Consider the following 27,040-nt stretch of genomic DNA (forward strand, 5'->3'; position numbering starts at 1 on the left):
TTTTCAAACAAAAAGATACCTGTCTGTTTTATTAGCCATGACATGAAACATTTTTCAATTCAAATTACAACATAATTATTACATGATACACAAACACTTGGCCAGATTCAGAAAATATAAATTTTATACTGTAGTGTGTTCAATAAAGAGACATCAAAAAAATAAAATGAAATCATTTAGCCTTCTACCCTATTCTCTAAGTTGATATTGAAACGTGATATATATTGTGTAACACTGAAGTTATGGCTTTTCTAAATTGGTGCTTTTTATTATGAATGCAGCAAATTTGAGAAAACAGGAAGAAAACACTTTCACCTGCTTTTTTTAGCTCATTATCTCCTGTATCACTAAGGTGACAATACTACAGAAATTAATGTTGGGTATAAAGACCAAATACAATTTAAACATTTTTCATAATCTTCAGAAGCATTTCAGCATCATATAACAAAAGCTCAATTATAAATACACATACACACATCTTATAAAAATATACTTAAAAACAAGAGTGGGGAAATGCAGGTCTTTACTGCAGTGAAGGAGTTGGCACTATGAGGATGCTTGGATTCCTTTATCAGGGTACTCCTCAACATCAGAGAAGAACATTAGCTCTGGAGAAGAAAACGAACACACCATACTTTAAACATTTTCCCAGCTCCTCAAAAAAGAGTTTTGCAGCTTAATAAATACTGATTTATGCACAGTAATACAAAGTCCTCAAGCACAAGCATAAATTATTCAGGGAGTATTTTTTTTAATCTAAATGCTAAGCTGGTAGCAAGTGTACATGTCTTATATTTTTAAAAGTTCAAGTTTCAAATTCATTATAAACCTCTTAAAAATAAAATACCCATAATAAAGACAATGTAACACATCTTACCAAGAAAATTAAGTCACCTAGGAAGCCTAGGATCATTCAAGACCTAAGAGGTTAAGTCCTGTCAGGTAATTTAAAATGCAACGGAGAAGTAGAAGGATTCAGAACTAACACTGAGTGTCTACTAAAATACCTTGAATATGCTATCCCATTGCATCTCCAAAAGACCCAATAAGTTAGGTATTACACTCATTTTGTTTTCACTTTTTAAATTTACCATCATTAAAAGACAACAGGTTTCTGAAAGTTGTTGCTATGCATCATATACATTGCAACTAGGACACAACCTGGACAAACAAGGCAGATGTAGGGTCAGTCCCAGCAATACCAGAGTGCTGTTAGTTGACATTTTCAAAGTGAAACCATTGTTTCACATTTTATTATTAAAATGTCAAGAAATATAGAAAAAAATTAAACTTGTGAATACAGAAAAGTCCTCTGACACAAACCATTAGATAAAAAATCTTTGAATGACCAAAAAACACAACTTGTGAGAAAAAAAAGAGCAAAACACATAAAGTGCAATGTTTTGTGTATGAATGTGTGTACTGTATACATGTTCATATGAGTGTGTACACATAGAAGCTGGAAGTTGATATCAGCTGTCTTCTTCTATCGCTCTCCACATTATTTTTGAGGTGGGGTCTCTCACTGGAGCTCATCAGTTTGACTAGGCTGGCTGGCCACGATCTTAGGGATTCACCTGCCTCTTCCCTCTTCATGCTGGGACTGAAGGTTCACAACACTGTGCCTGGTTATTACACAGGTACTGGAGGTCTAAATTCAGCTCCTCGTGTTTGCATAACAAGCACTTTGCTGACTGGCCAGCTACCCAGCCCCAAAGCCCAAGACAGCAAACTGAATAAAGCAGCAGGATATTTAGTGGAACAACAGGAGAATTATAATGCAAAAAGGTACATTCATAAATGAAATACACAAGGAAATTACATTCTGGTTTGGTATAATCTGGTTCACGTGTACATATGGGCAACACTAGCTGGGCTTAACAGGCTGTATATTTATATACATATATACACATTTACATCTATAAATGTAACAAAATAATTATAGAATAAATGGTCATGAATTTGGAAGGAGGGGTATGGGAGAATTTAGAGGGAGAGGGAAGAGTGGAAATGACGGAACTACCGTGCTCATGTGTGAATGGATGAAAATGGGGAAGCCCTGTCAAGTGTACAGTAAAATACCAAGTGTTCCTAGAGATTCTGAGATGAGCTAGCCCTCTGCTAATGAGACCTTTGCTTTGCCTGCTCTGAAAAGAGCTTTGGGTCTAAAGATTCGTGACTTCACTGGGCACTGCACACTGAAGGTAAAAACAGAATGAAACGAGACTCACCTTCTGTGTGACAGGGGCTACACTGACAAAGCATGACGTCATCAAATGAAGACAACCGAGCATAATGAAAGTAGAGCCTTAGCAATGCCCGAACATTCCAAGAAGGCACAGCACACCGTCCGGATGTGCAGAAGGCTAAGGACCCTCATTCAGTGTTTCCAGTCTCCAACTCTCTAGGCCCTCCTCCCTGTTTGTTCTGCCATTCTGAGACCTTGTTTGTTTCATTGTCCTTCTAATATTTTATTTTAAATGTGCTTGTCACTAAAGTGTTATTGGAGAGAAATTTCAGAATGCATATATCTTTTTATTTTAATACCTTCACTAAGATCCACGGATGGCCTGTAAGACAAAAAGAGCCAGGATAATCCAACCAGAAGGGCCACCACCAGATTCACAATGATCCATGGCTGGAGAAACCGCTCCTCAATTTCTGCTGCCCTGGAGAAGAGAAATACTCTTTAGAAATGCCTTCATTTTTGCTTACATGTCCAAATGTAACTATTTTATAAACTTTCAAAAAGTAGTCCTCTTCTAGAGAAGTACCAAGTATGAAATGAAGTGTGAGTCTCCCAAAACAAACAACTACAGAAGTTTCAGCATGTATCTGCTGAGTTCAAAGCCAGCTTGAACTCAATACAGATCTCTGTAGATCAGTATAAATGAAAAGTTAGTATTGCCCTCAAGAGTCCTGACAATTTCCCTTACAACATCATGGCAATATTCTTTAATTGACCATCTTCTCTTTCTCTCTTAGCCCACCCATATTCACTCTCTCAAAACAGACTGGAATTTCAGCCATCCTGTCACCCCAGCAGCTGACCACTCATCTGTAAAGGCCGGTTCCCCCATATTCTCTTCCTAGCACTTCTTACTGAGTTCCTCCTCTATTCCAGCTACCCTCTCCACCACTGTTCCATGGTCTTATAGCTCCACCTGGGGTAAAGGCATAGAGCACCTCCAATCCACTGTATGATGACTTGAAGAGTTACAACATATTTTTGAAAAGAAGATAGTTCATTTTAAAAATCCAGGTATAAGCTGAGCAGTGGTGGCGAATGCCTTTAATCCCAGCACTTGGGAGGCTGAGACAGTTGAATCTCTGTGAGTTTGAGGCCAGCCTGGTCTACAGAGGGAATGCCAGGATAGGCTTCAAAGCTACAGAGAAACCCTGTCTCAAAAGCCAAAAACAAACAAACAAACAAACAAACAAACAAAAACCCAGGTATAAGCTGGGAGTGGCTGCTCTGCCTGTAATCACAGCACTTAGGAGATACAGGCAGTATGGCAGTATGATCAGAAGTTCAAAGCCTGCCTCAGCTAAATAAGGAGTTTGAAGTTAGCCTGGGCTACTTGAAACTACATGTCAAGAAAAACAAAAGTAAGTCTATAAAAAGGTCATTATCCATTAACCAATAGAATAGGTATTTTCCTTGTGTTTTATTATAAACAAAAATGTGGTCTGGTTGTGATCCATGGGTGAAAACGTAGAGAAGTATCATTAGCACCCTACCCCATGTCTGCTGTTACCATGACAACTGCTAACATCCCTGTGAATTCTTACCAGAGGCTCCCATTAACAGACGGTGCGTAAAGGTGGATCCTATCACTTGTCATCTGCTGACTCAGAGACAGTATTAGAGCAGCAAAGTACACTGAGAAGAAAAAAAAAAAGGTCAAATTACTAATAATTTTATCTTCTGTGTATTTTGATGAATGACTGTACAAAAGAAACTCACTTAACTTCAGTAGGCACCTTTTATTACTTGGCATGGATATGATAGAGTATAACAAATGAGCACAACCTAGAAACCTAGAAGATCTTCTAAAAATTTAAATGACTTGCTCAAGCTCCTCAAACTAGTTTTTAACACAACTCCTGTAACCTAGAACAAAATGTATTGTAGATTGCCAGAAATACATAAATGGTACTTATTACTAAAAGGCCGGCTGTGTCTGCCTACAGCCACATACAGACACACAAAATAAGTAATGAAGGCCAACACTTGTTATTTTGGGGGTGGGGCATTAACCCCAGGACCTCACTAACAATTCAACTTCTGAAAGTCATTTTGATGATCCTCTGTTGAAAACACTTGTAAAGCCAGGCACGGCAGTGCATGCTTGCAAATCCCAGAACTCAAGGAAGAGCACAGAGGATGAGGAGTTTAAGGCTATCCTCAACCACACAGGAAGTTCAAGGCCAGCCTGAGCTATGTAAGAGAGCCTGCCTCAATATGGTATGTAAAATAAGCTTGTTTTAAAAATAAAAAAAGGAAAATAATACTTCTAGCAAAGTTAGTCCTACCATGTTTTAAATTACAATTTCACTGACTTATAATGACTTAAAGAAATAATGTTAAACTTCTGTAAAATATTTTTCTTGATTCAAAGTGATAATATAACTCCTCAATTATAACAGTTATCAAGTAAACTATTACTTACAAAAAGAAGCTAAAGCTGTTGGCTCCAGGGCCAAAAAGTTCCGGATAGCTACTGAGGTTTTAGCAAAGTCAGTCCTGGAATGAAAAGTGAAAGCTTTCTGTCACTGTGCTGCGGTGACCTCTTCCTTCACTAGTTTTCCCTCTTTAGTCTACTGGCACCAGGTCCACTGTCGCCTACCAGTCTCTACATAGTTAAAGATTAAACTTAAACAGGAAACAGTATCCACCTTATTTACAAAGGCCTCATCAAATATCTAACAAGAAGACTGTTAAGTATTAAGACATCATGAAGAAACAAATTAGCCCAAACCTGCAAAAATCATTAACTTCCTCCTCTTCCAGTAGACTATCAAACTACAGTGCTAGTTAGTTTTTGACAACCTACACAAGCTGGAGTCATCCAGGAAGAGAGAACCTATGCATTCAAGTCTATGGGGGCATTTCCTTGATTGAGAATTGATGTGGGAGGGCCCAGCTCACTGGGGGCTATGCTATCCTTGTGGCAGGTGGTACTAGGTTGTATAAAAAAGCAGGCTGAGCAAGTCACAGAGAGTAAACCAGTAAGCAGCAACCCTCCATGGTCTCTGCATCAGCTCCTGCTGTGTGTTCCCCTAATGAGGAACAGTAAAGTGTGTAATAAAACAAATCATTTCCTCCCCAAGTTGTTTTGGTCAGTGTTTTATCACAGAAACAGAGAAGCAAACTATGACAACAATAAGTAGGCAGGAACTTTTTTTGGTGATTTTATTTCATTTTATTTAGTTTGTGTGGACAGGTGGGTGCATATGTGCACACACACACACACACACACACACACACACACACACACACACACACACACACACACACGGTGCACATATGGAGGTAGAGGACAACTTTCAAGAGTTGGTTGTCTCCTTCCACCATGTGGGTCCTGGTAGCAAACTCAGAACATCAGGCTTGACAGCAGGCATCTTTGCCCACTGAGCCATCTCTGCAGCCCTGCTGGGTTGACCTGTGTTCCCCCAAATAAGTGGTGGACTTCTAAACCTAGTATTCATGAAAGTGACGGAAACAGGATCTCCACAGATACAGTGAAGCTATGAGGCTATGCTAATCCAAAGACTGGTTTTAAAATGATTATGTTAATATCTATCGTTCTATTTTAAAAACTAACAGTTAGTGACACATTTGCTCACCATTTCTTCCTCAAGAAAAGTGAGGAAGACTCACGGTCACAACAGTCTTACCTGTCAAACGCTGAAACCGTACTTAGGGCCAAAAGCAGGTAGAGGAGGCTCTGGAAAGGGTATGCCAAGTGCTTGTACTGCTGCAGAAGGTTGGAGAGGTCAGACAGCTCATCTCCCGCAAGAACATAGATCACAACAATGTTCCACACAGCACAGCCAGCCAAGAAGCCGTGAGAAAACAGACCAATCATCCTGCATGGAAAAGGGTTTAATTAGATATAATCACTAAAATAAAAAGCTAAAACGTTTTTAAAATCTCTTCACATGAAATAAAATTCAACATATTATGAAAAGAACAAGTGGAATGTCTATAAAAATCAATCTATATACCATTGTAAATTGTCCATCTTGTTTAAAGTATGGGACAGCCAAGTCTTTTGTTTTGAATGATGAAATCCAATTAACACATGCTTAATGAACATCAACAAAAAGCGGCCACCTGAAAGCTCGGTGCACTGAAAGCGCCACATCCCGGGTGGTCCAGGATGGCTTCATGTCCATCGACACATCTATGTTTTCTGTGGTCTTTATCAACTCTGAACGATCTGCTGCGTGAAATCTCCCTGGAGTGCAGAGCAGAAAAACACAATTACCAGTGACTAGCAAGAAAGAACCCATTCTGCATGACAGAGCCTCAGCCCAGCATAACAAACAGTGCATGCCTGTCACTTCTGCAGCAGGTTCAGGAGGTCCAGGTCACTGGGCTACATGAGAATCTGTCTCATGAAAACTCAAGGCTGGGGAGATGGCTTGGCAGTTAAGGGGGGGGATGGGACACTTTGTTTGGGTCCCAACTGCAGTTCCATTCGAGAGGGACCTGACACCCGTGGCCTCCACTGACATTCACACACATCCACATAACCACGCACAGAGTCATACACAAACACATATCATTAATTGAAATAAAATAAAATCGCCCTTTCCGTGGACTCATCGCAGACCAGGTGAGCCACCCCCTGCTTTTACCCAATTCTTGTCCTAAGCGCCATCCACCCAGATCCCTCCAGGCTCGTCCCTGCTTGAAACAGACAAGCCCAGGCAGGGTGGAGCTTCCTGAATCTGGCTTGGTTCAGGACACTCTTCCTTCCCTTTCCGTGAACTCATCGCAGACCAGGTGAGCCACCCCCTGCTTTTACCCAATTCTTGTCCTAAGCGCCATCCACCCAGATCCCTCCAGGCTCGTCCCTGCTTGAAACAGACACGCCCAGGTAGGGTGGAGCTTCCTGAATCTGGCTTGGTTCAGGACACTCTTCCTTCCCTTTCCGTGGACTCATCGCAGACCAGGTGAGCCACCCCCTGCTTTTACGCCATCAGAGTGAGGAGGCTACGAGGAGAGGCAAAACCTTCCAGAGCTTCAGAAATTGAATTCCTGGCCCACACACACTACAGAGTAACAAGAGGAGATAGAGAGATCCTACCTGCACTCACTGGAAAAAGATATGGGAAGAAGACAGAATAAGAACCCGCTCAACAACAGAAAGACCAATATGACACCACCAGAATCTAGGGACTCCACTCCAGCAAGATCTGAAAAGCCCAACACAGTGCATGAAGAAGAGATGGACCTCAAAAATTATCTGAGCAAGATGATAGAGACCTTCAAAGAGGAAACAAGAAAATCCCTTAAAGAAATAGAAGAAAAAGTAAGCAAAAAATTACACGATATGGAGGAAAAGACAAACCAAAATATTCAAGAAATAAACAAATCTCTTAAAGAAGCTAAAGAAACCCAAGATAAAACAACCAAACAAGTGAAGGAAGCTCTTGAAACAGTTCAAAGCATGAAAGCTGAATTAGACACATTAAAGAAAACACAGAATGAAGCGATGCTGGAAATGGAAAGGTTGGATAAACGATCAGGATCTAAAGATGTGAGTATAACTAATAGAATTCAAGAGACAGAAGAGAGAATCTCAGCTATTGAAGACTCGCTAGAGGATATACATTCATCAACCAAAGAAAACCTCAAGACCAACAAATCCCTAACACAAAATATACAGGAAATATGGGACACCGTGAAAAGACCAAACCTAAGAATAATAGGTGTAGAAGAAGGTGAAGAAACACTGCTCAAAGGTACAGAAAACATATTCAATAAAATCATAGAAGAAAACTTCCCCAACCTACAGAAAGATATGCCTATGAAAGTACAAGAAGCTTATAGGACACCAAACAGACTGGACCACAAAAAGAAGTCCCCCCGACACATAATAATCAAAACTCCAAATCTACAGAATAAAGAAAAAATATTAAGAGCTGCAAAGGAAAAAGGCCAAGTAACATATAAAGGCAAACCAATCAGAATCACACCCGACTTCTCAATGGAAACTCTGAAAGCCAGAAGGTCTTGGATAGATACACTACAAGCACTAAGGGAGCATGGATGTCAACCCAGACTACTGTACCCAGCAAAACTTTCAATCATTATAGATGGAGAAAACAAGATTTTCCATGACAAAAACAGATTTAAACAATACATATCCACAAATCCAGCACTACAGAAGGTTCTGGAAGGAAAACTCCAACCCAAGGAACATAACTACATGCACAAAAACACAGGCAATAGATAATCTAATATTGCCAAACACAAAAAGAAGCAGGAGAGCAAAATCCACACACAATGACACCACCAACAATAAATCCAAACCAAACAAGAACCAACGAACAATGGACATTAATATCCCTAAATGTCAATGGCCTTAACTTACCCGTAAAAAGATATAGGCTAACAGAATGGATACGAAGACAGAATCCATCTTTCTGCTGTTTACAAGAAACACACCTCAACTTCAAAGACAGGCGATACCTCAGAGTAAAAGGATGGGAAAAGATTTTCCAATCAAATGGCCTCAAGAAACAAGCAGGTGTAGCAATCCTAATATCTAACAAAATGGACTTTAAACTAAAATCAATCAAAAGAGATGAAGAAGGGCATTTCATACTCATCACAGGAAAAGTCCATCAAGATGAAATCTCAATCCTGAACATCTATGCTCCAAATACGAAGGCACCCACATTTGTGAAAGAAACATTACTAAAGCTCAAACCACACATAAAACCACACACACTTATAGTAGGAGACTTCAACACCCCCCTTACACCACTAGACAGGACCACCAGACAAAAACTTAACAAAGAAACAGAGGATCTGAAAGAAGTCATGGCCCAACTGGGGTTAACGGATATCTATAGAGCATTCCATCCAAACTCAAAAGAATATACCTTCTTCTCAGCACCACATGGCACCTTCTCCAAAATTGACCACATAGTAGGCAACAAAGCAAACCTCCACAGTTACAAAAGAATTGAAATAACCCCCTGTATCTTATCAGACCACCATGCATTAAAGCTAGAATTCAGCAACAATACAAATGGCAGGAAACCTGCAAACTTTTGGAAAATGAATAACACCCAATTGCACCATTCCTGGGTTGAGGAAGAAATAAAAAAACAAATTAAAGACTTCCTAGATTCTAATGAAAATGCAGACACAACATACCCAAACTTATGGGACACTCTGAAAGCAGTCCTAAGAGGGAAGTTCATAGCACTAAGTGCCCACATGAAGAAACTAGAAAAAAGTCACATTAGAGAACTGACAGAACAACTGAAAACACTAGAGCAAAAAGAAGCAAACTCACCAAGGAGGAGTAGACGCCAGGAAATAATCAACCTGAGAGCTGAAATCAATAAAGTAGAAACTAGGAAAACATTACAAAGAATCAATGAAACAAAGAGTTGGTTCTTTGAGAAGATCAACAAGATAGACAAACCTCTAGCCAAACTAACCAAAAGGCAGAGAGAGAGCACACTAATTAACAAAATCAGAAACGAAAAGGGGGATATAACAACGGACACTGTGGAAATCCAGAGAATCTTTAGGTCATACTTTGAAAATCTGTACTCCACAAAATTCGAAAATCTAATGGAAATGGACAGTTTCCTGGATAAATATCACTTACCAAAATTAAATCAAGATCAGATAAACAATTTAAATCGACCCATAACCCCTAATGAAATAGAAGCAGTCATCAAAAGCCTCCCAACCAAAAAAAGCCCAGGGCCAGATGGCTTCACTGCAGAATTCTACCAGAAATTCAAACAAGAGCTGATACCAATACTCCTCAAACTGTTCCGCACAATAGAAGCAGATGGGATATTGCCAAACTCCTTCTATGAGGCTACAATCACTTTGATACCCAAGCCACACAAAGATAAGAATAAGAAAGAGAACTACAGACCAATATCTCTCATGAACATTGATGCTAAAATACTCAATAAAATATTGGCTAATCGAATCCAAGAACATATCAGAAAAATCATCCACCACGATCAAGTGGGCTTCATCCCAGGGATGCAAGGATGGTTCAATATACGAAAAACCATCAATGTAATCCACCATATAAACAAACTGAAAAAGAAAAACCACATGATCATCTCACTAGATGCTGAAAAGGCCTTTGACAAAATCCAACATCCCTTCATGACAAAGATCTTGGAGAGAACAGGAATAACAGGAACATATCTAAACATGATAAATGCGATATACACCAAACCAATAGCCAACATCAAACTAAATGGAGAGAAACTCAAAGCATTTCCTCTAAAATCAGGAACAAGACAAGGATGTCCACTCTCTCCATATCTCTTCAATATTGTTCTTGAAGTTCTAGCTAGAGCAATAAGACAAGATCAGGATATCAAAGGGATACAAATTGGAAAGGACGAAGTCAAACTTTCACTATTTGCAGATGACATGATAGTCTACATAAGTGACCCGAAAAACTCTACCAGGAAACTCCTACAGCTGATAAACACCTTCAGCAAGGTAGCAGGATACAAAATTAACTTAAATAAATCTGTAGCCCTACTGTATACAGATGATAAACTCAATGAGAAAGAAATCATGGAAACATCACCTTTCACAATATCCACAAGCAACATTAAATATCTGGGGGTAACACTAACCAAAAAAGTGAAAGACCTGTACAATAAGAACTTTGAGACTTTAAAGAAAGAAATTAAAGAAGATACCAGAAAGTGGAAAGATCTCCCGTGCTCTTGGATAGGCAGAATTAACATAGTAAAAATGGCAATTCTACCAAAAGCAATCTACAGATTTAATGCAATCCCCATCAAAATCCCAACACAGTTTTTCACAGACATTGAAAGAACAATACTCAACTTTATATGGAAAAATAAAAAACCTAGGATAGCCAAAACAACTCTTTACAATAAAAGATCCTCTGGAGGCATCACCATCCCTGACTTCAAGGTCTACTATAGAGCCATAGTTCTGAAAACAGCTTGGTATTGGCACAAGAATAGACAGATAGACCAATGGAATCGAATTGAAGACCCAGATATTAACCCACGCACCTACGAACACCTTATTTTTGACAAAGGTGCTAAATCCATACAATGGAAAAAAGATAGCATCTTCAACAAATGGTGCTGGCACAATTGGATTCGAACATGCAGAAAATTGCAGATAGATCCATACTTGTCACCATGCACGAAACTTAAGTGCAAATGGATCAAAGATCTCTCCATAAACCCAGCCACACTGAATCTTTTAGAAGAGAAAGTGGGAACAACCCTTGAACAAATTGGCACAGGAGAACGATTCCTGAACATCACGCCAGAAGCACAGACACTGAGGTCTGCAATTAATAAATGGGACCTCTTGAAACTGAGAAGCTTCTGTAAGGCAAAGGACACAGTCAGTAAGACAAAACGACCACCCACAGAATGGGAAAAAATCTTCACCAGCCCCACATCTGACAGAGGACTGATTTCCAAAATATACAAGGAGCTCAAGAAGCTAGCCACCAAAACACCATACAATGAAATTAAAAAGTGGGGTGCAGAACTAAACAGAGATTTTTCAACAGAGGAATCTGAAATGGCTGAAAGACACTTAAGAAAGTGCTCAAAATCCTTGGCCATCAGAGAAATGCAACTCAAAACAACTCTGAGATACCACCTCACACCTGTCAGAATGGCTAAAATCAAAAATACCAATGACAACCTATGCTGGAGAGGATGTGGAGAAGAAGGAACACTCCTCCATTGCTGGTGGGAGTGTGAACTTGTAAGACCACTTTGGAAATCAGTATGGCGGTTGCTCAGAAAAATGGGAATCAATCTACCTCAAGATCCAGCCATTCCTCTCTTGGGTATATACCCAAATACTGCTTGTCCATACAACAAGGACATATGTTCAACCATGTTCATAGCAGCATTGTTTGTAATAGCCAGAACCTGGAAACAACCTAGATGCCCCTCAACTGAAGAATGGAAAGAGAAAATGTGGTACATTTATACAATGGAGTACTACTCAGCAGAAAAAAGCAATGGAATCTTGAAATTCGCAGGCAAATGGATGGAACTAGAAGAAACCATCCTGAGTGAGGTAACCCAATCACAAAAAGACAAACATGGTATGTACTCACTCATATATGATTTTTAGACATAGAGCAAAGGTTTACCAGCCTATAATCCTCTACCCCAAGGAAACTAGAAATCATGAATGACTCTAAGGGATAAATGGACCCCAGGAATGGGAAATGGCATGAACTCCCGAGCTAATTGAGAGCATGAGGGTAGGGAAGTGGGTGCTGCCACAATAAGAGCACAAGATGAAGAGTAGAGGAGAAGAAATGGAGGAGCAGATATATTGAGTTGGGGGAAGAATAGAGGAGAGAGAGCAGGATGAGAGATACCATACCAGAGGGAGTCACTATAGGTCCGAGAAGAGATCTGGAACTAGGAAGATCTCCAGAGACCTATAAGGATGACACGATCTGACAGTCTGGGCAGTGGAGGAGAAGTTGGCCTAGAAACCCTTCCCCTAGAATGAGATTGATGACTACTCTCTATGCTATTCTAGAGTCCTCATCCAGTGGCTGATGAGAGCAGAGACAGACATCCACAGAAATACACTGAGCTGAAATCTGGAACTCAGTTGAAGAGAGGGAGGAATGAAGAACGAAGGGGTCTGTACCTGGTTGGAGAAACCCACAGAAACAGTTGGCCTGAAAAAGGGAAAGCATATCGACCCCAGATGCTCTTTGGGAGGACAGTACAGGACTAATCCAGCCCCCTGATCATGGATGCCAATGGGGAGGCCCCTGCACTCCTGGGAGCCTCTGGAGGTGGACTGGCGTTTTGCCCTGGTGGGTGGGAGGGACTTCGAGAGCCCATCCCACTTGAAGGGATTCGCTCTGTCTCTGAACACATGGGGAGGGGCCTAGGCCCAGCACAGGAAGATTTGGTGGACTTGGTGGAGCCCTGGTTGGGGGCCCTACCCTGCCTGGGGAGTGGTGGGTGGATGGGGTGGGGGGTAGGTTGGAGGTGGGGGAGAAGGAATGGGGGTGGGGGGAAGGAGAGGGAGAGGGAAAGTACATGTGAAAATATTAATAATTTAATAAAAAAAAGAAAAATAAATAAAATCTTAAAAGCAAAGAACAAAAAAAAGGAACCTGCAAGATGGCTACAGAGGTAAAGATGCTGCCTCGAATCAAGCCTGATGTCCTAAGCTTGGTCCCCTGATGCACATAAAGGTAGGACAGACCTGATTCCACAAAGGTGTCCTCTGACCTCACACACATGTCATTCATATACACCACACAAGCACACATGCTTAAAAAATTAAAAGCGGTGAAACTAACATTGAATTTCTGCTGTTGTCTTTTTTAATCTAAAGTTTCTCCTTGATTATAAGTTTTTTTCTTTTCTTTTCTTTCATTTCTGGCTGCTTAGACATACAATTTTTTCATCTTTAAAAAAAATGCAGTGCCAATAAGCTTTCTTCACAACCCAAAGCTGATGTTAAAATAAATAATTTTAGGTGTCAATGGTATTTAGTGAAATACAACTTTCAACTCAGAATTAAATTTAAAAGCCTTGGCATGACGGTCTATAGAAGTAATTTAGTGACTTTAAGAATATTAAAATTAAAATGTTGGGAACTAGAGAGATGGCTCAGTGGTTAAGAGCTCTTACTGCTCTTACAGAGGGCCTGGGTTCAGTTCCCAGGGCTCATGTGGTGGCTCACAACCACCTATAGCTCCAGTTCTAAGGATGAGATACCCTCTTCTGACCTTTGTAGACACAAGACACACATGTGGTACACATAGGCAAAACACTTATACACATAAATAAAAAAACAATAGGTTTCTAACAATAAATAATTTTTAAAAATTAAAATGTTTATACACTATCAAGGCAAGCTATTATTTGAAAACTTTAATTCTTGGGAAAAGATGTTGGAGTGTGCACGCAGCCTTCTGTAGGAGCAGGAAAGATGTGGGATATTGTGGGATATTTCATAAAGTTCTCCTGAGATTCTGAGTGGGACTTCACACTTGCACTGCTTAGGACAGTTCTTTAGATGCAACAATCCAGATCTCAGCAGGCAGGATTCCATCTCAGGAACCCTCACAAAAGCCGTTGCTCAGGTATCTTGAAGGAATGCAAGAATAACTCATTTTCTCAAAAAAAAAAAAAAATTACTGGATAGATAGCCAACAGAACTACTTGTGCCTTTTATGATCAGTTTCTCAAATAAGGAAGTTTTACACTAAAGGAAACCAGAATAAAAATTCTGGGTAACACTGCTAGAAAAAAGAGGGGATGAGGGGATGGCCCAGTTGGTAAAATGCTTGCCTTCCAAACACAAAGATCTGCCTTTGATCCCGAGATCCTACCTGAACTGTTAGGCATGGTGGCCATACTTGGAGTCCCAGCATTCAGAAGCAGAGACAAGACAATTGCTAGGGCTTGCTGGCCAGCTGGGCTAGTCTGGTGGACACTAGCCCAATTAGAGCTCCGGTCTCACAGGAGCTAGAGGGTGCTACTATGGATAACACCTGACTTGGGTGAGCGGAAGCTGAAATTGTAATATATTGTATAGGGGGAAAAACTATTTTCAGTAAAAAATAAAATCCAGCTGGAAAAAATAGTGTAATAACAGTTTTGTGTGTCAATTTTTGCTCATATTTTTATTATTTCCTTCATTCAGGTCATCAGAACAATATTTTTGGTTGTGAGCCTAGCTGACAACCTAGGCTGAGCCTTCTTTCCAGCCCTGGGTCATTGGAACTACAACTACCAGGTAAAAGATATCCTTCTACAATATTTAGAGCAATTGTATTCCAAAAAAAGAATTACTTACGGCTTTTTTCCACAAATACTTTGCTGACAGGCTGGCTAATTCCCGTGGGTGCTGTGAACCTGGAGTGCTGCTCTAGGGTACGCTGCTCATCTGTAATTATGTCTTCATCTTCTACCCCTAACTCATCAGCATACTGTAGCTCTGCTGGCTGCGTTTTCCTGAAATTGGGAAAAGTCTTTGAGAAAAATAGGTCATTCCTGAATTTTTAAAGACCCACATAAGAAGTTACCCATGGACATAATGGAAAGAGTCCTTCCTGAACTTGAAGTATAAAAATATGCTGTTTATTCAGATTTGTTATGGACTAGTACATTCCTCAAAGTGCCCACATTTCTGTGTACCCCAGTTTTCTCAAAATGGTCAAGGACTGGGCTAGATTGCTCCTGACTTAATATCATTAAACTCTAAATGTAACTGATTGCTGTTTGTAGAGTAATTTTTAAGTACAAACATCAATGTTATATAACTTCCAGGGTATTTTTAAAAGTATGCTCTTGTATTTTTATATAAGACTTAACTTCCTATATTAGAGCACAATAGTTATGCTTATCACAAAATAGTTCAAATTCCATTAACATGAAAAACAAATCACAGTAGCTTATCTTTAATGGTTAACCCTTATCTCATCTTTTGAACTTATTTGAAAATATTTTTTTTAGAGATGACTCTTTAGCTATTTCCATACACTATTCTTTTCTTTTTTTAATGTTCTATTCTTTTCAAATCTCTCATATATTGGTTTAACTTATAATTCTATAGTATCACTTATTTCAACACATACAAATACGGTGTTTTCCAAGACCCAGTGAGGAGCTACTCTTTAGGATCTAAAACAGCAGCACTGGCTCCTAGGGACAGCTAGAAGGGTGAGTAAACTATTACTTGGCCTTCCTTCGTGGTTTTGGAATGACTGCCTCTGCCGGTGGCTCCACATTGACACCATTTTCATTGCGTAGGAAAGATGGACTAGATGATGGCTTTTCAGCGAAGGAAGTCTCCAACTCTGAAAATGAGATGCGTCACATGATTACAAGGTGAAAATAAAACAACACGCAGTCAGTCTCCTGACTTTTGTGAGACTGGAGAACTTTAAGACTTTCAGTTGGACCAATTCTTTTCTGCTACAGGCAGAGCTGGTGTTGGAAATGGGGTCTCACTGTGTAGCCCCAGCTGCCCTGGAACTTGCTGTGCAGACCAGGTTAATCGTAAACTCAGAGAGCTGCTGTTAAAGGCATGTCTCAACACTCAGCTAGGATTAGATTTCTTAAATTTTTTCCATATTGGTTGACATTAAAACTTGGAATTACAGTGTAGAAGTATAAAATTTTCTAAATAAAAAAATTGGGCGGGTGTAGTGGTGCATGCTTTTAATCCTAGCACTCAGAAAGCAGAGACAGGCCAATCTCTGTGAATTTGAGACCAGCCTGGACTACATAGGAAACTGCAGGCTGCCCAGGTTTAGACAGTGAGACCCTGTCTGAAACAAAACACTAATTCCCACATTTGGAGTATCCCCAGATTTGGCAACTTGCTGTCAGGACTCAAGGGACTCAGAAGTTATTACACTCACAAAGTGTAATTACAGCAAAGAAGAAAAGCAAAATCAGCAAAAGGAAAAAGCAAACAGACCAGATTCAGGTGACACACGCACAGTACCCCACAGCCCTGAGTCAGTGGAGTCACACTCCAGGCTCAGTGCTCCGAAGTCCTCCATCAGTGGAGTCACACTCCAGCCTCAGTGCCTAACAGTCCTCCATCAGTGAGTCACACTCCAGTCACAGTGCCCAACAGTCCTCCATCTGTGGAGTCACACTCCAGCCTCAGTGCCCCACAGTCCTCCATCAGTGGAGTCATACTCCAGTCACAGTGCCCAACAGTCCTCCGTCAGTGGAGTCATACTCCAGTCACAGTGCCCAACAGTCCTCCATCAGTGAGTCACACTCCAGTCACAGTGCCCAACAGTCCTCCGTCAGTGGAGTCACACTCCAGTCACAGTGCCCAACAGTCCTCCATCTGTGGAGTCACACTCCAGCCTCAGTGCCCCACAGTCCTCCATCAGTGGAGTCACACTCCAGTCACAGTGCCCAACAGTCCTCCATCAGTGAGTCATACTCCAGGCTCAGTGCATCACACTCCTCCATCAGTGGAGTCACACTCCAGGCTCAGTGCCCAACAGTCCTCCGTCAGTGGAGTCACACTCCAGGCTCAGTGCCCAACAGTCCTCCATCAGTGGAGTCATGCTCCAGGCTCAGTGCCCAACAGTCCTCCATCAGTGGAGTCAAATAGGGTTCCTGTTATTCCAGCAACAACTTATGACAACATAGCAGATGCAGTCTGCAGGGAAGCTCCTTAGAGACCTAACACCCAGGTTTTTACTGACAGCTAATCACACAAACTTACACTTACCAAAATTCCAGATTATAGCCTAGGCTAGAAAGACAACACAGGCCAAACAGCATATCATGGTCATTCTGGGTGAAACAAAACAAAAAACAGAACTTTAAAGCCCTAAAAAAGCTAGTGCTATGGTTGCAGCTCAGCTGGTAGCATGCTGGCCTGGCATACACAAGGCCCTGGGTCAGTCAGTACCCAGCACTGTAAAGACCAGTGTGGTGACTATAATCCCAGCAGCTGGGAGGTGTTGAGAAAGGAGGATCAGAAGTTCGGAACCATTCTCAGCTACACATTGAGATGAGCCTGTCTTACATAAGACCCTGCCTGAGAAGAACAGAAAAAAATACTAAAAACACTGGACCTGAAGGCTGGGTGCATTTTAGAATGGCATTAACGGGTTCCCTGTGGCCCAAACTTCTTTTGGTCTAATTTTTCTTGGTGGCTTGTTTTGCGGTTTGGGCTTTTTGCTTATTACATGCTTCTTTTGTTTTGTGTTTTGTCTTTTTGAGACAGGGTCTTGCTGCATAGCCCACACTGACCTGGAACTCATGATCCTTCTTCCTCAGCCTCAAAGGTGGTGACACTCCAGGCATGCGCCACCACACCCAGCTGGGTCCAGAATTTTCTTAAAATGGCTAAGCCATATTTATACAGATACTCTTCACAAACATTTTAAAATTGGTATCCTGATCAAATGATTAAAGCATTGTTTTCATCAAACTACACTAATGCTGGTGATTAAGTAAGTTCAGTCAAAATTTAGGATAAAAAATAATTAAATGAGATAGATATGCATGCAGAAAACCCATGAGAAAAGTTAGGCCTATGACCTAACTGAGAGCCCCCTGGGCTTCCTTCTGCCCCCTTCTGCTCTTTCAGTGCCCCGGGCGCTGTGGCACACACTTCATTGATTCCCAAAACTGCGATGTATTCTTGTCACTTTTAGTTCCTGCCACTCTGCTCCTGGACTTCTCTATATAGTAAGTGCCTGCTGTTCTCCAGGAGCACACTAACTAATTATTAGTCAGGGAACATACTTTTATTAAATTCTCAAGGGCTAACTTGTGTTAACAGTGCATACTTCACTTTGTATTATCTTAATAAAGTCAGTCCACTGTCCTCATCTAATTACTATAAAAGTAGTAAGTATTCGTCAATGGAAAAAAGTGAAAATCGTGGTTTCTTTGCTTTGTTTTGTTTTGTTTTTTAACTCTACTCACTGTTAGCACTGCTCACTTTTCCACTGTTTTCACTGTGTATATGTGTGCTCAGATCTGTGTTCAGGATTGAATTATGCTCCAGAAATGCACATGCAAGTCATAACTCCCAGAATCTGCTACCATAACTTCATTTGTAAACAGGTTTGGCAGATATAAACAAGTCAAAATGAAGTCATGCTGGGTGAGGATGGACCCTAAATCCAATGACTGCTATTTTACATGAAGAGAATCAGGAAAACATGGAAAATTAAATAATGTCAGAGGGGGCAGAGATGGGAATTATGCATAGACAGCCAAGAAATGCTGAAGATTGTCAGCAATCACTGGAATGTAGTGGACTTTTCTATGAGCCACCAGCTTAAAAATAACATTATTACTAATTACATAATTATTACTAATTATGAAAGCTTGGCCTTTAACTCAGGCTTGTCCCACTAGCTCTTATAACTCAAATTAATCTGTTTATGTTAATCTACATTCTGCCATGTGGCTCAGTTACCTCCTCAGTAATGTATGTCCAACTTCTTCAGTGTCTCACTGGAGTCTGCCTCTCTTCTTCCTCTCTCTCCCCAGAAATCCCATCTATCCTCTCTTGCCTAGCTATTGGCCATCCAGCTCTTTATTAAACCCATCAGTATGCACCTTAGCAGAGACACATTTTCTCAGTGTTCAAAAAGATTATCCCACAACACCAGATGCTCCAAGGGGCAAGGAAGGCACAAGCCCTAAAGCCCCTGGAAGTAGCACAGCCTCATGGATGCCCTGATTTTAAACTTATATCCTTTAGAACTATGAAGAAATAAATGTTGGTTGTTTGAAGTCTCCCAGTTTATGGTAACTTGTTACAGCAACCACAGGAAATTAATAAAGTATATTTCTGTGAACATGAGACCCCCTCTCAATACACACTGTTTTATAACCTCTTTTGTTGACTCAACAATACTTTATAGATGGTTTCCCAGGACACTAGTTCACTTGAACAGTCCTTGTAACCTGCACTTGCTTTACACTTATTTAGATAAATTGTGATTATTTAACCAAAACCACAGGGTTCTAGTGGTTATCCATCTCCACTATAAAGCTACATTCTTTGTTGTATCAATTATTACAGCTTCTTCTACTCTTAGACATCTGGACAGTCTGAGGCAATTTATACTTCTATTACTGTATTACTGTACCTGTTTTCATTAACTCTAGATTTTATTTTATTTTTGTATTGTAGTCTTTCTTGAGACAAGATCTTGCTTTGTAGCTTAGGTTAGCCTGGAACTATATGTAGCTGGCCTAAACCTTGAATTCCTCTTGCTTCATTCAGCCTTTTTGAGTGCTGGGATAACAGGTATGTACTATGCTCAGATCAACACTACATTTTTCTAATTTAAAAGCAAATAACATGGCCAACTTGATACACATGCATATACATACACACAGACACACACACACACACACACACACACACACACACACACACACACACACAGAGTATTTTTGTTTACATTGAGAGCACTGCCTGAGTCACAGATACTCAATAAATGGTGAGTGTTGTGTTGCAGAATATTTGTACACTGTGTGAAGATGTGTTGCTATAACTGGTATATTACTGGACACGTAATGGGAGAGAGGTTAAAGCCATGTGGTAGAATGTAGATTAATAAAATTATTGGTTAAGTTACAAGAGCTAGTGGAACAAGCCTAAACTAATGACAAAACTTTCATAATTAATAAGACTCAGTGTAGTGTTGTTATTTGTAGACTATCAGTCCCAATGAGAAAGCATACTATACTGTTGTTTAATTAGATTACTGGTTTGTTTGTTTGTTTGTTTGTTTGAGACAGGATTTCTCTGCGTAGCTTATTGTTAATACAGAATTCATCCTACTAATCTGAAATGTCCACTTCATCCACTAAATTCTTGCATGCACTGAGATCCGAGCTTTCTGTGCTGGGCCTGAATTTTTTTACTTCTTCTCTCTTATACTGCATGTATATGACCAGAGACCTGAAAAAAAGCCTGAAGTCATTAGAGCTCAAGTGGTGGGCATTTTCAGGAAGAAAACAAGAACCCACCTTTGGGAACAAGGTTCAAAATCACAACTTCTGTCACAATCTAACCTTGGTTTCCTCACATACCAGGAGGTGGCCTTATCTTCTTCTGTCTCCTCTGAACAGGAGCCTCTGGATACTCCTTGAGATCTGCAGCTGGTGGCTCACTGCTCTCCGACCACTTACTAACAATGGGCTCGGCAGAGCCTTCCAAAGAAGCAGTAGCTACAGAAAGACAGGAGAAAATGAGTCAGCTTGAGCAGAGACCTCTGAGTTAGAAAGATGAGACAAGGATACCTTCCACATGCCTTGATGACTTTATGCTTTCCCCTCTCTAACTTTGGGCTTTGTATTGAAAAGAAATAAATATGGAATTAGGAAAGCAGAGGAGGAGGAGGGGGCCAAAAAGAAAACCCACAGAATGAAGAGGAGGTGTAATTGCTTCAGAACATTCAAAGCATTCAGAAAGGTACAAACAAATTAAAACTGACATGACAGACAATGCTCTTGCCCCCTGCCCTAAGAACTCTACCGGCTCTATAGTTTCTTCCTTCACCGGTAAGTCAGCACGTGATGAAGTCATCAGGAATTATTAACTGGAAGTAACAGGTCATTTAGAAGTTCCAACTTTTCCCCTAATGAAACCTTTTAACAGAATTTCAACATAATCTGGGAAATTTGAATCATTCTTGACTACCTTCTCTGGCCTACAGCTACTCCTTACAAAATAAAAATAAAAACAAAATAAAAATAAAATTACACTGAGAACAAGGGCCTCCCTGGCATTTAGAGGAAGGCCAGCTGTGGCCTGAGATGTAGGTGAGTAGAAGATCATTTTCACAACATGTACGGGCAACTGTGTTCTCCTAACACTGGGAAAAATGGCTGGGAAACACAAATGCAAGATAAGCCTCTTTTCAATCACTAAACTGATGAATATTAAAGATGAATATTAATTGCTGAATATTAAATATTGTCCAGTTTTGTTAGAAATTTAGAGAAAGTGACACTCCAATGCCTTATGGTGGCAGAAAATAACAGAAACTTTCTGGAAGACAAGTTAGCAGAACCCATTGTATCAACAGTGCTTGCTTCCACTGCTAGCAATCTATGCTTTAGAAATACCTTTGCCCCGCTAGCCACTATTGTACACAGAACTGCAATACTGTTTGGAAATAAATCGCAAAGTAAATTAAATGATAGGAAGTTAAAGATTAAATAATATAATACTACAAAGTCACTGCTTAGAGATATCTAGAATGCTCTATAAAGAGCCAAGACAAGAAAACAATCATTACTACACAGGCTTTTTAGGCTTGTGAGCGGGGTTAAGTCAAGAATGAAGTTAAGAGATCAACTAAAGGTGAGTTTGAGGTTTCAAGCCCATTAGGGAAATAATGAAAACCAAAAACTGATTACTGAAGGTGATGAATTCTGAATGTGTTGAGTCTTAGTTACTAATAGACCACCCAGGATTACCAGTTAGACAACTCCAACAAAACAGGTTCATGGTCCTGCTGTTATTAGAGCTTGAAGACACAGATCATGTGACCCGCCTCAGGGTCTTGCTCTTAGATAGGAGAGCTGAGAATCCCTGGTCTCTAAATCCATTATTGTTTTCAAAAGTCTAGAACCAAGTAGGGCTTAAAAACACATTATCTAGGGACCAAAGACCTGAAGAGCGCAACAATATTGTAAACATTAAACATGGGCGGCACAATAATTCATTCTATGAACATACCTGGTCACTCTCCAGGCTGCCCATGGCCTTGCCTTCCCATCCTCAACATATTAGTGATTTGGTGCCCGGGAACCTTCACTCTGTAATTTGTGATGCTGACCATGTTTAAGGTCCTGGGAAAGTGTGTGATCTCCCACAATACACAACATCTTACCTAGTGTGCTTTTCGTTCTGGATTTCTTTTTCTTAGGATGACTAAGTGGAATATCATCTATAAAACAGAAAGAACAGCAAGAATGGCAGAGAAACAACTGGAACAGAACTTCCTGTAAGGAAACCTTTCCCTCCCTTCTCTGGAGCCAACCAACATTTACATATGAGAAGAAAGGTAAGAAAATGACAAGGCCAATTGGCACCACCCACAGCACGGTGCCAGTAGTATAGTGTTGCTCAGTGATGTTTACAACTGTGACTTAGAAAGTGGGCTCAAGAAATGTCCACCCAGTCCCACACAGTCTCCAGCCCCTTACACTGAGGTATGGACAAGACTGGTTCTGGCCAAGAGGCTGAATAGAAGTGATGTGTAGAAGTCTGTAGCACTGAAGCTGCCCAATCTTGTCGACCTCAGAGGCTAAGCAGATTGAAGCCTGGTCAGTACTTGGATGGGAGCGATATATGTCACTTGTGAGTCAAAATACTGAAAAGGCCAGCTGCATGTCAGAGGAAGAAGCTTTATATTAGGATGTCAGAACCACATGACAAAAAACGACCTAGATCTCTCTGCATCATTAACCAAGACAATTGCTCTGGACTGTTGCCCAATGACTTTGCAATTAACCCAGTAGGGTTTTTTTATTCAAAGAAAAATTAGTATTTTTTTTTGTGTGTGTGTGTGTGTGTGTGTGTGTCTGTGTGTGGATGTGCACACCACAGCTTATATGTAGAGGTCAGAGGACAACTTGTAGGAGTTGGTTCTTTCCTTCCACCATGTGGGCTCTGGGGATCAAACTTGTGTTATCAGGCTTGGCAGCAGGGGCCTTCACTTACTAATCCATCCTTCTGATCCAACTTTGTATTTTCTCTAACAATCTTGCAAGATATTAAGTGAATAAAAATTTTGGAGTTGTTAGTGTAGCATATCCTTGCCTACCCTGACTAAAAGAGAAAAGGAAAAGCACAGTTTAACACAGAACTATAAACAAGTCAAAGGATATACTCTTGGGTCTGCAGAGGGCAATCTAGTACTGTATATCAAACATAATTTTAAAATTGCAGTCACAGGAGATTGTGGTAGTAAATGGGTATCTAATTTTGCAGAGTATATATTCAGGTTCAATTCTAAGTAGAACAAACTAAGGAATCAAATAAAATCATCATCATCATTATTATCATTATTTTGAGGCAAGTTTTGACCATTACCCAGGCTGGCCTTCAATTCACAAGCTCAAGCAGCTCTCCCCTCTCAGTTTGTAAGTGGCTGGCACCATACGTGTATGACACTGTCCCCAGATTCCACTTTTTAATCCCTCTGAGTCAGGATCTCACTATGTAGTCCATGCAGGCCAACTCACAGTTTCCCTGCCTTGGCCGTCCCAGAATCAGGATTTGGTATGTGTTACCATACTCATCTTCATGCTTGCTTTAAAACACCAAATACTATATTTAGGGTTTTTTTACAGGAATAGTAAACTAACTCACCTTGAATAGCACTTCATATGACCCCAACCAAATGTAATCAGCAGGACAAAAAAAGAAAAAAGAAACTTAATTATTATCTGACTGAAACTTGACTTCCATCACTACAACCTTAAAAATAAAACTTGCTTTCACATACTGTCAGCTGACTTATAAACTAGCTTATTATTTGTAAGTAGTATATTGTTTAACAGCACTGCCAAAAAAACCTTTTGAAAGCACACACACATATTCCCTACTAAGTGTTAATTAATGGACTAAGCAGATTAAGAACTCTCCTGTGTTGGTTATAATCAGCTTAAACTCTGACAGAACCCACAAACACAAGGGCATCAGGAGAATTCTGGTAAATAGGGCATGAGAACATTTGGAACAGATGCCATCATTTTGCCTCTAAATTTTTAGGAAGACTTTTCCTAAAAGTTTGAAGGTTTTTGTTTGTTTTTCCTAAAGCATTGTAGTTTTTTAACCATACTATTCATTTTTTCTACTTATTTTTACATTTTTAAAGTTCAATAATAAAATGACTAGATTATTTTTTACCTTGGCACAGGTGGAAGGGCTCGTGGAGGACGCTATAGGAGTAAGGAAAAGGCAAAACATTCATAAATAAAAGCTGGTTCATCTTAACCTTTATTTACCTCAAGTGCCACAAAGCCACTCATTAAAAAATCTAGTGTTCAGATGTGAGACAAATAAAACAGTTCAGTAATTCTCTTCAATTTTTTTGAGAACTGTTTTACGTGAAACTTGGGAGGTGGTGATGTAAGCTGGACTGCCGAGTTTAGACACACTCTGCCATTTCTATATACCACATGAAGTCCTTTTCTTCTTACATTTCAACCAACCAGCCTGGCCTACTGTGAGCATTGAGAACAAGATCAAAACAGAGCTCACCACCCTTTACAGAACTTCTCTTAGTGGCTAAGTACTGGAAGATAATGTTACATAGGCATACAGAACTAGAACATACGGTGTGTGTGTGTGTGTGTGTGTGTGTGTGTGTGTAAGGTGTGTAAGGCTTGGAAGATAATGTTACATAGGCATACAGAACTAGAACATACGGGGTGTGTGTGTGTGTGTGTGTGTGTGTGTGTGTGTGTGTGTAAGGTGTGTAAGGCTTTCACGAAAGCCTAGGCTGGGAACGCTCCAGGTACAGAGCACCACCAAGGCCGAAGCACAGTTACCATGGACAGCAACGCGGAAGCTGGCTTAATTAGGGCCTTGAAGACCAAGGGAAGGAATATGGGTTTTATTTTATTAAGTAGGGAGCCAACTAAGGTTTTATGCCACAAAGTGACATGTTTTTTTTTAAGTCATCTTAAATAGAAATAGAAAACATATTCTAGACAGAATGTATTGGGGGTAGGGTATAATTTGCACTGCTCTACCTGAGTAAGAGAAACCAGGGAGCATTAGTGCCAGGAAGACAGACAGCCTCTTCTGACTTCTTTGAGCACCAGGCATACAAGGGGTGCACAGAGATAGACGCGGGCGAAACACTCAGAGAACAAATAAATCTTTAATAAAATTGAACACTAACAGAAGTGCCTAGAAGTCAATTTAATATCTCAAGTATCTCATGCTGCTTACAGAGTGCGCTGATTCCAAAGGCTTAAATTTTAGATAATCTTGTTTGTCCTATTGTTGCATTCATCCGAACAGATTTATGAAAATGCTACAAGATTAGGGCACTGAAGGATGCCCCGATGCTATCCAGCAGTCAAAATGACAACTGGGAAAGAACGATGGTCCCACGAAAGCGCTACTATTCTCGAGACGCTATCAAATGGGACCCAGTCCCTTGATGGTCCACATTTCAAAAGTCCCGCAAAAAAAATGACGCATCTCGCCCATCTAGAGGCCGCAACCCACGCCCCGCAGAGCCAGAAAGGCTCAACAGAAGTCCAGCAGCTCAATAGTACCTGAGGCTCGCTGACCACCTGCTTCTTCCCCATCGCGTCTCCAGGGTCCCTGGCGGAGCATCGGGCGCTGCACCCTCCTGCCCCGCCCCGCCCACCCCACCCCGTCCATCCAGGCGCAGGCGCAGGCGCAGAGCGTCATCTTGCTGCGCCCCTCTGCTGCTGGGCCGAAGCGCCCCCATCCCACCCCCTCCCACGGAAGGTTTCGGGTCTACCGGACCCGAGCCCCGCTCCGACCCCTTCAAACTAAGCTTGAAGGGAAAGCCTCGGCTTCGACCGACGTTTCGGAGGGGGGTTGGGGGGAACTCAGCCACGGTTTCCCGGGAGATTGTCATGGTTTGCGCGGGGATGGGCACGGCGTGACCAGATCCGGATTCAAACTCCCCACCGGAAACAGCCTCTTTTCTGGGCTTCGCCGGGAGCCGCCGGGAGGCGTCGTCATGGCAACGCGGCCCATGGACTCCCCGGCCTGTTTGGGGGTCGCCCAGATCCGGCCCCGTCGCACCCCTTCCCCCCTCCCCCACATTCCCGGCTCGACGTTGATCACTGCTGGTTAGGGCACCCCCACATGGCCTCACTCCGGGTCCTGCACCCCTCTTCTCTCACCGCATGGCCTTCCTCCAGCGGAGGCCCCGAGTAGTCGGCCCTCATGATGCTTTCCCGCAGGGCGGCCTAGGAGCAACCGCCGAGCCCGAGGCCAGCTCCCCGCGACGCCGGCCTCCGGGGACCCGCGAGAGGTGGCGGCTCAGCGGAGCCTGGAGAGGCCGCCACCCCCAGGCCTGGTTCCAGCCTGCCAGGGCGCTCCCTAGAGCTGGCGTTCGGGGAAGGCTTGCTTTCACTGGCCAGGCCCACATTCCCAGATTCCCTGCCGACCGAGAGTGGAATAGTTCTGATAGATTTTTTCAGTGGGGACAGCTGTAAAAAACGGGTTCTCAAACCTGTGGCCAAATCCCCACCTTTGTTTTAGATAGTACGTTCACTTTAAGAACAAGCGTTTTGAATCCTT

General features: G+C 41.3%; 1 protein-coding gene across 2 annotated transcripts; it reads right to left on the minus strand.

The window, feature by feature from the left end:
• Nucleotides 1–26,818, minus strand: Tmem237 (transmembrane protein 237). 2 transcript variants are annotated; one of them, XM_027396986.2, is made up of 13 exons: nucleotides 26,641–26,818; nucleotides 24,656–24,687; nucleotides 24,116–24,126; nucleotides 22,632–22,688; nucleotides 20,824–20,961; nucleotides 15,962–16,082; nucleotides 15,080–15,237; nucleotides 6,341–6,464; nucleotides 5,902–6,093; nucleotides 4,674–4,747; nucleotides 3,793–3,883; nucleotides 2,548–2,669; nucleotides 1–608 (listed from the first exon to the last, which is right to left on the minus strand). In XM_027396986.2, exons 1-13 carry the CDS (start codon nucleotides 26,683–26,685, stop codon nucleotides 547–549), a joined length of 1,227 nt encoding a protein of 408 aa, XP_027252787.1. In that variant the 5' UTR covers nucleotides 26,686–26,818; the 3' UTR covers nucleotides 1–546. The 2 variants fall into 2 exon arrangements, with proteins under 2 accessions (XP_027252787.1, XP_027252788.1); XM_027396987.2 differs by lacking the exon at nucleotides 26,641–26,818 and adding an exon at nucleotides 26,038–26,145.
• Between the last annotated feature and the right edge of the window lie 222 nt (nucleotides 26,819–27,040).

Source organism: Cricetulus griseus, chromosome 2, assembly GCF_003668045.3.
Source record: "Cricetulus griseus strain 17A/GY chromosome 2, alternate assembly CriGri-PICRH-1.0, whole genome shotgun sequence".
Lineage (NCBI taxonomy): Eukaryota > Metazoa > Chordata > Mammalia > Rodentia > Cricetidae > Cricetulus > Cricetulus griseus.

Coding starts and splice junctions, on each gene's coding strand:
- Tmem237 (XM_027396986.2), bottom strand. CDS start 26,685: ATGAGGGCCGACTACTCGGGGCCTCCGCTGGAGGAAGGCCATGCG. Junction 2,670..3,792: donor TCTGTTAATGGGAGCCTCTG/GTAAGAATTCAC, acceptor TCTCTTCTCCAG/GGCAGCAGAAATTGAGGAGC. Junction 609..2,547: donor ATCCGTGGATCTTAGTGAAG/GTATTAAAATAA, acceptor TTTCTTCTCCAG/AGCTAATGTTCTTCTCTGAT.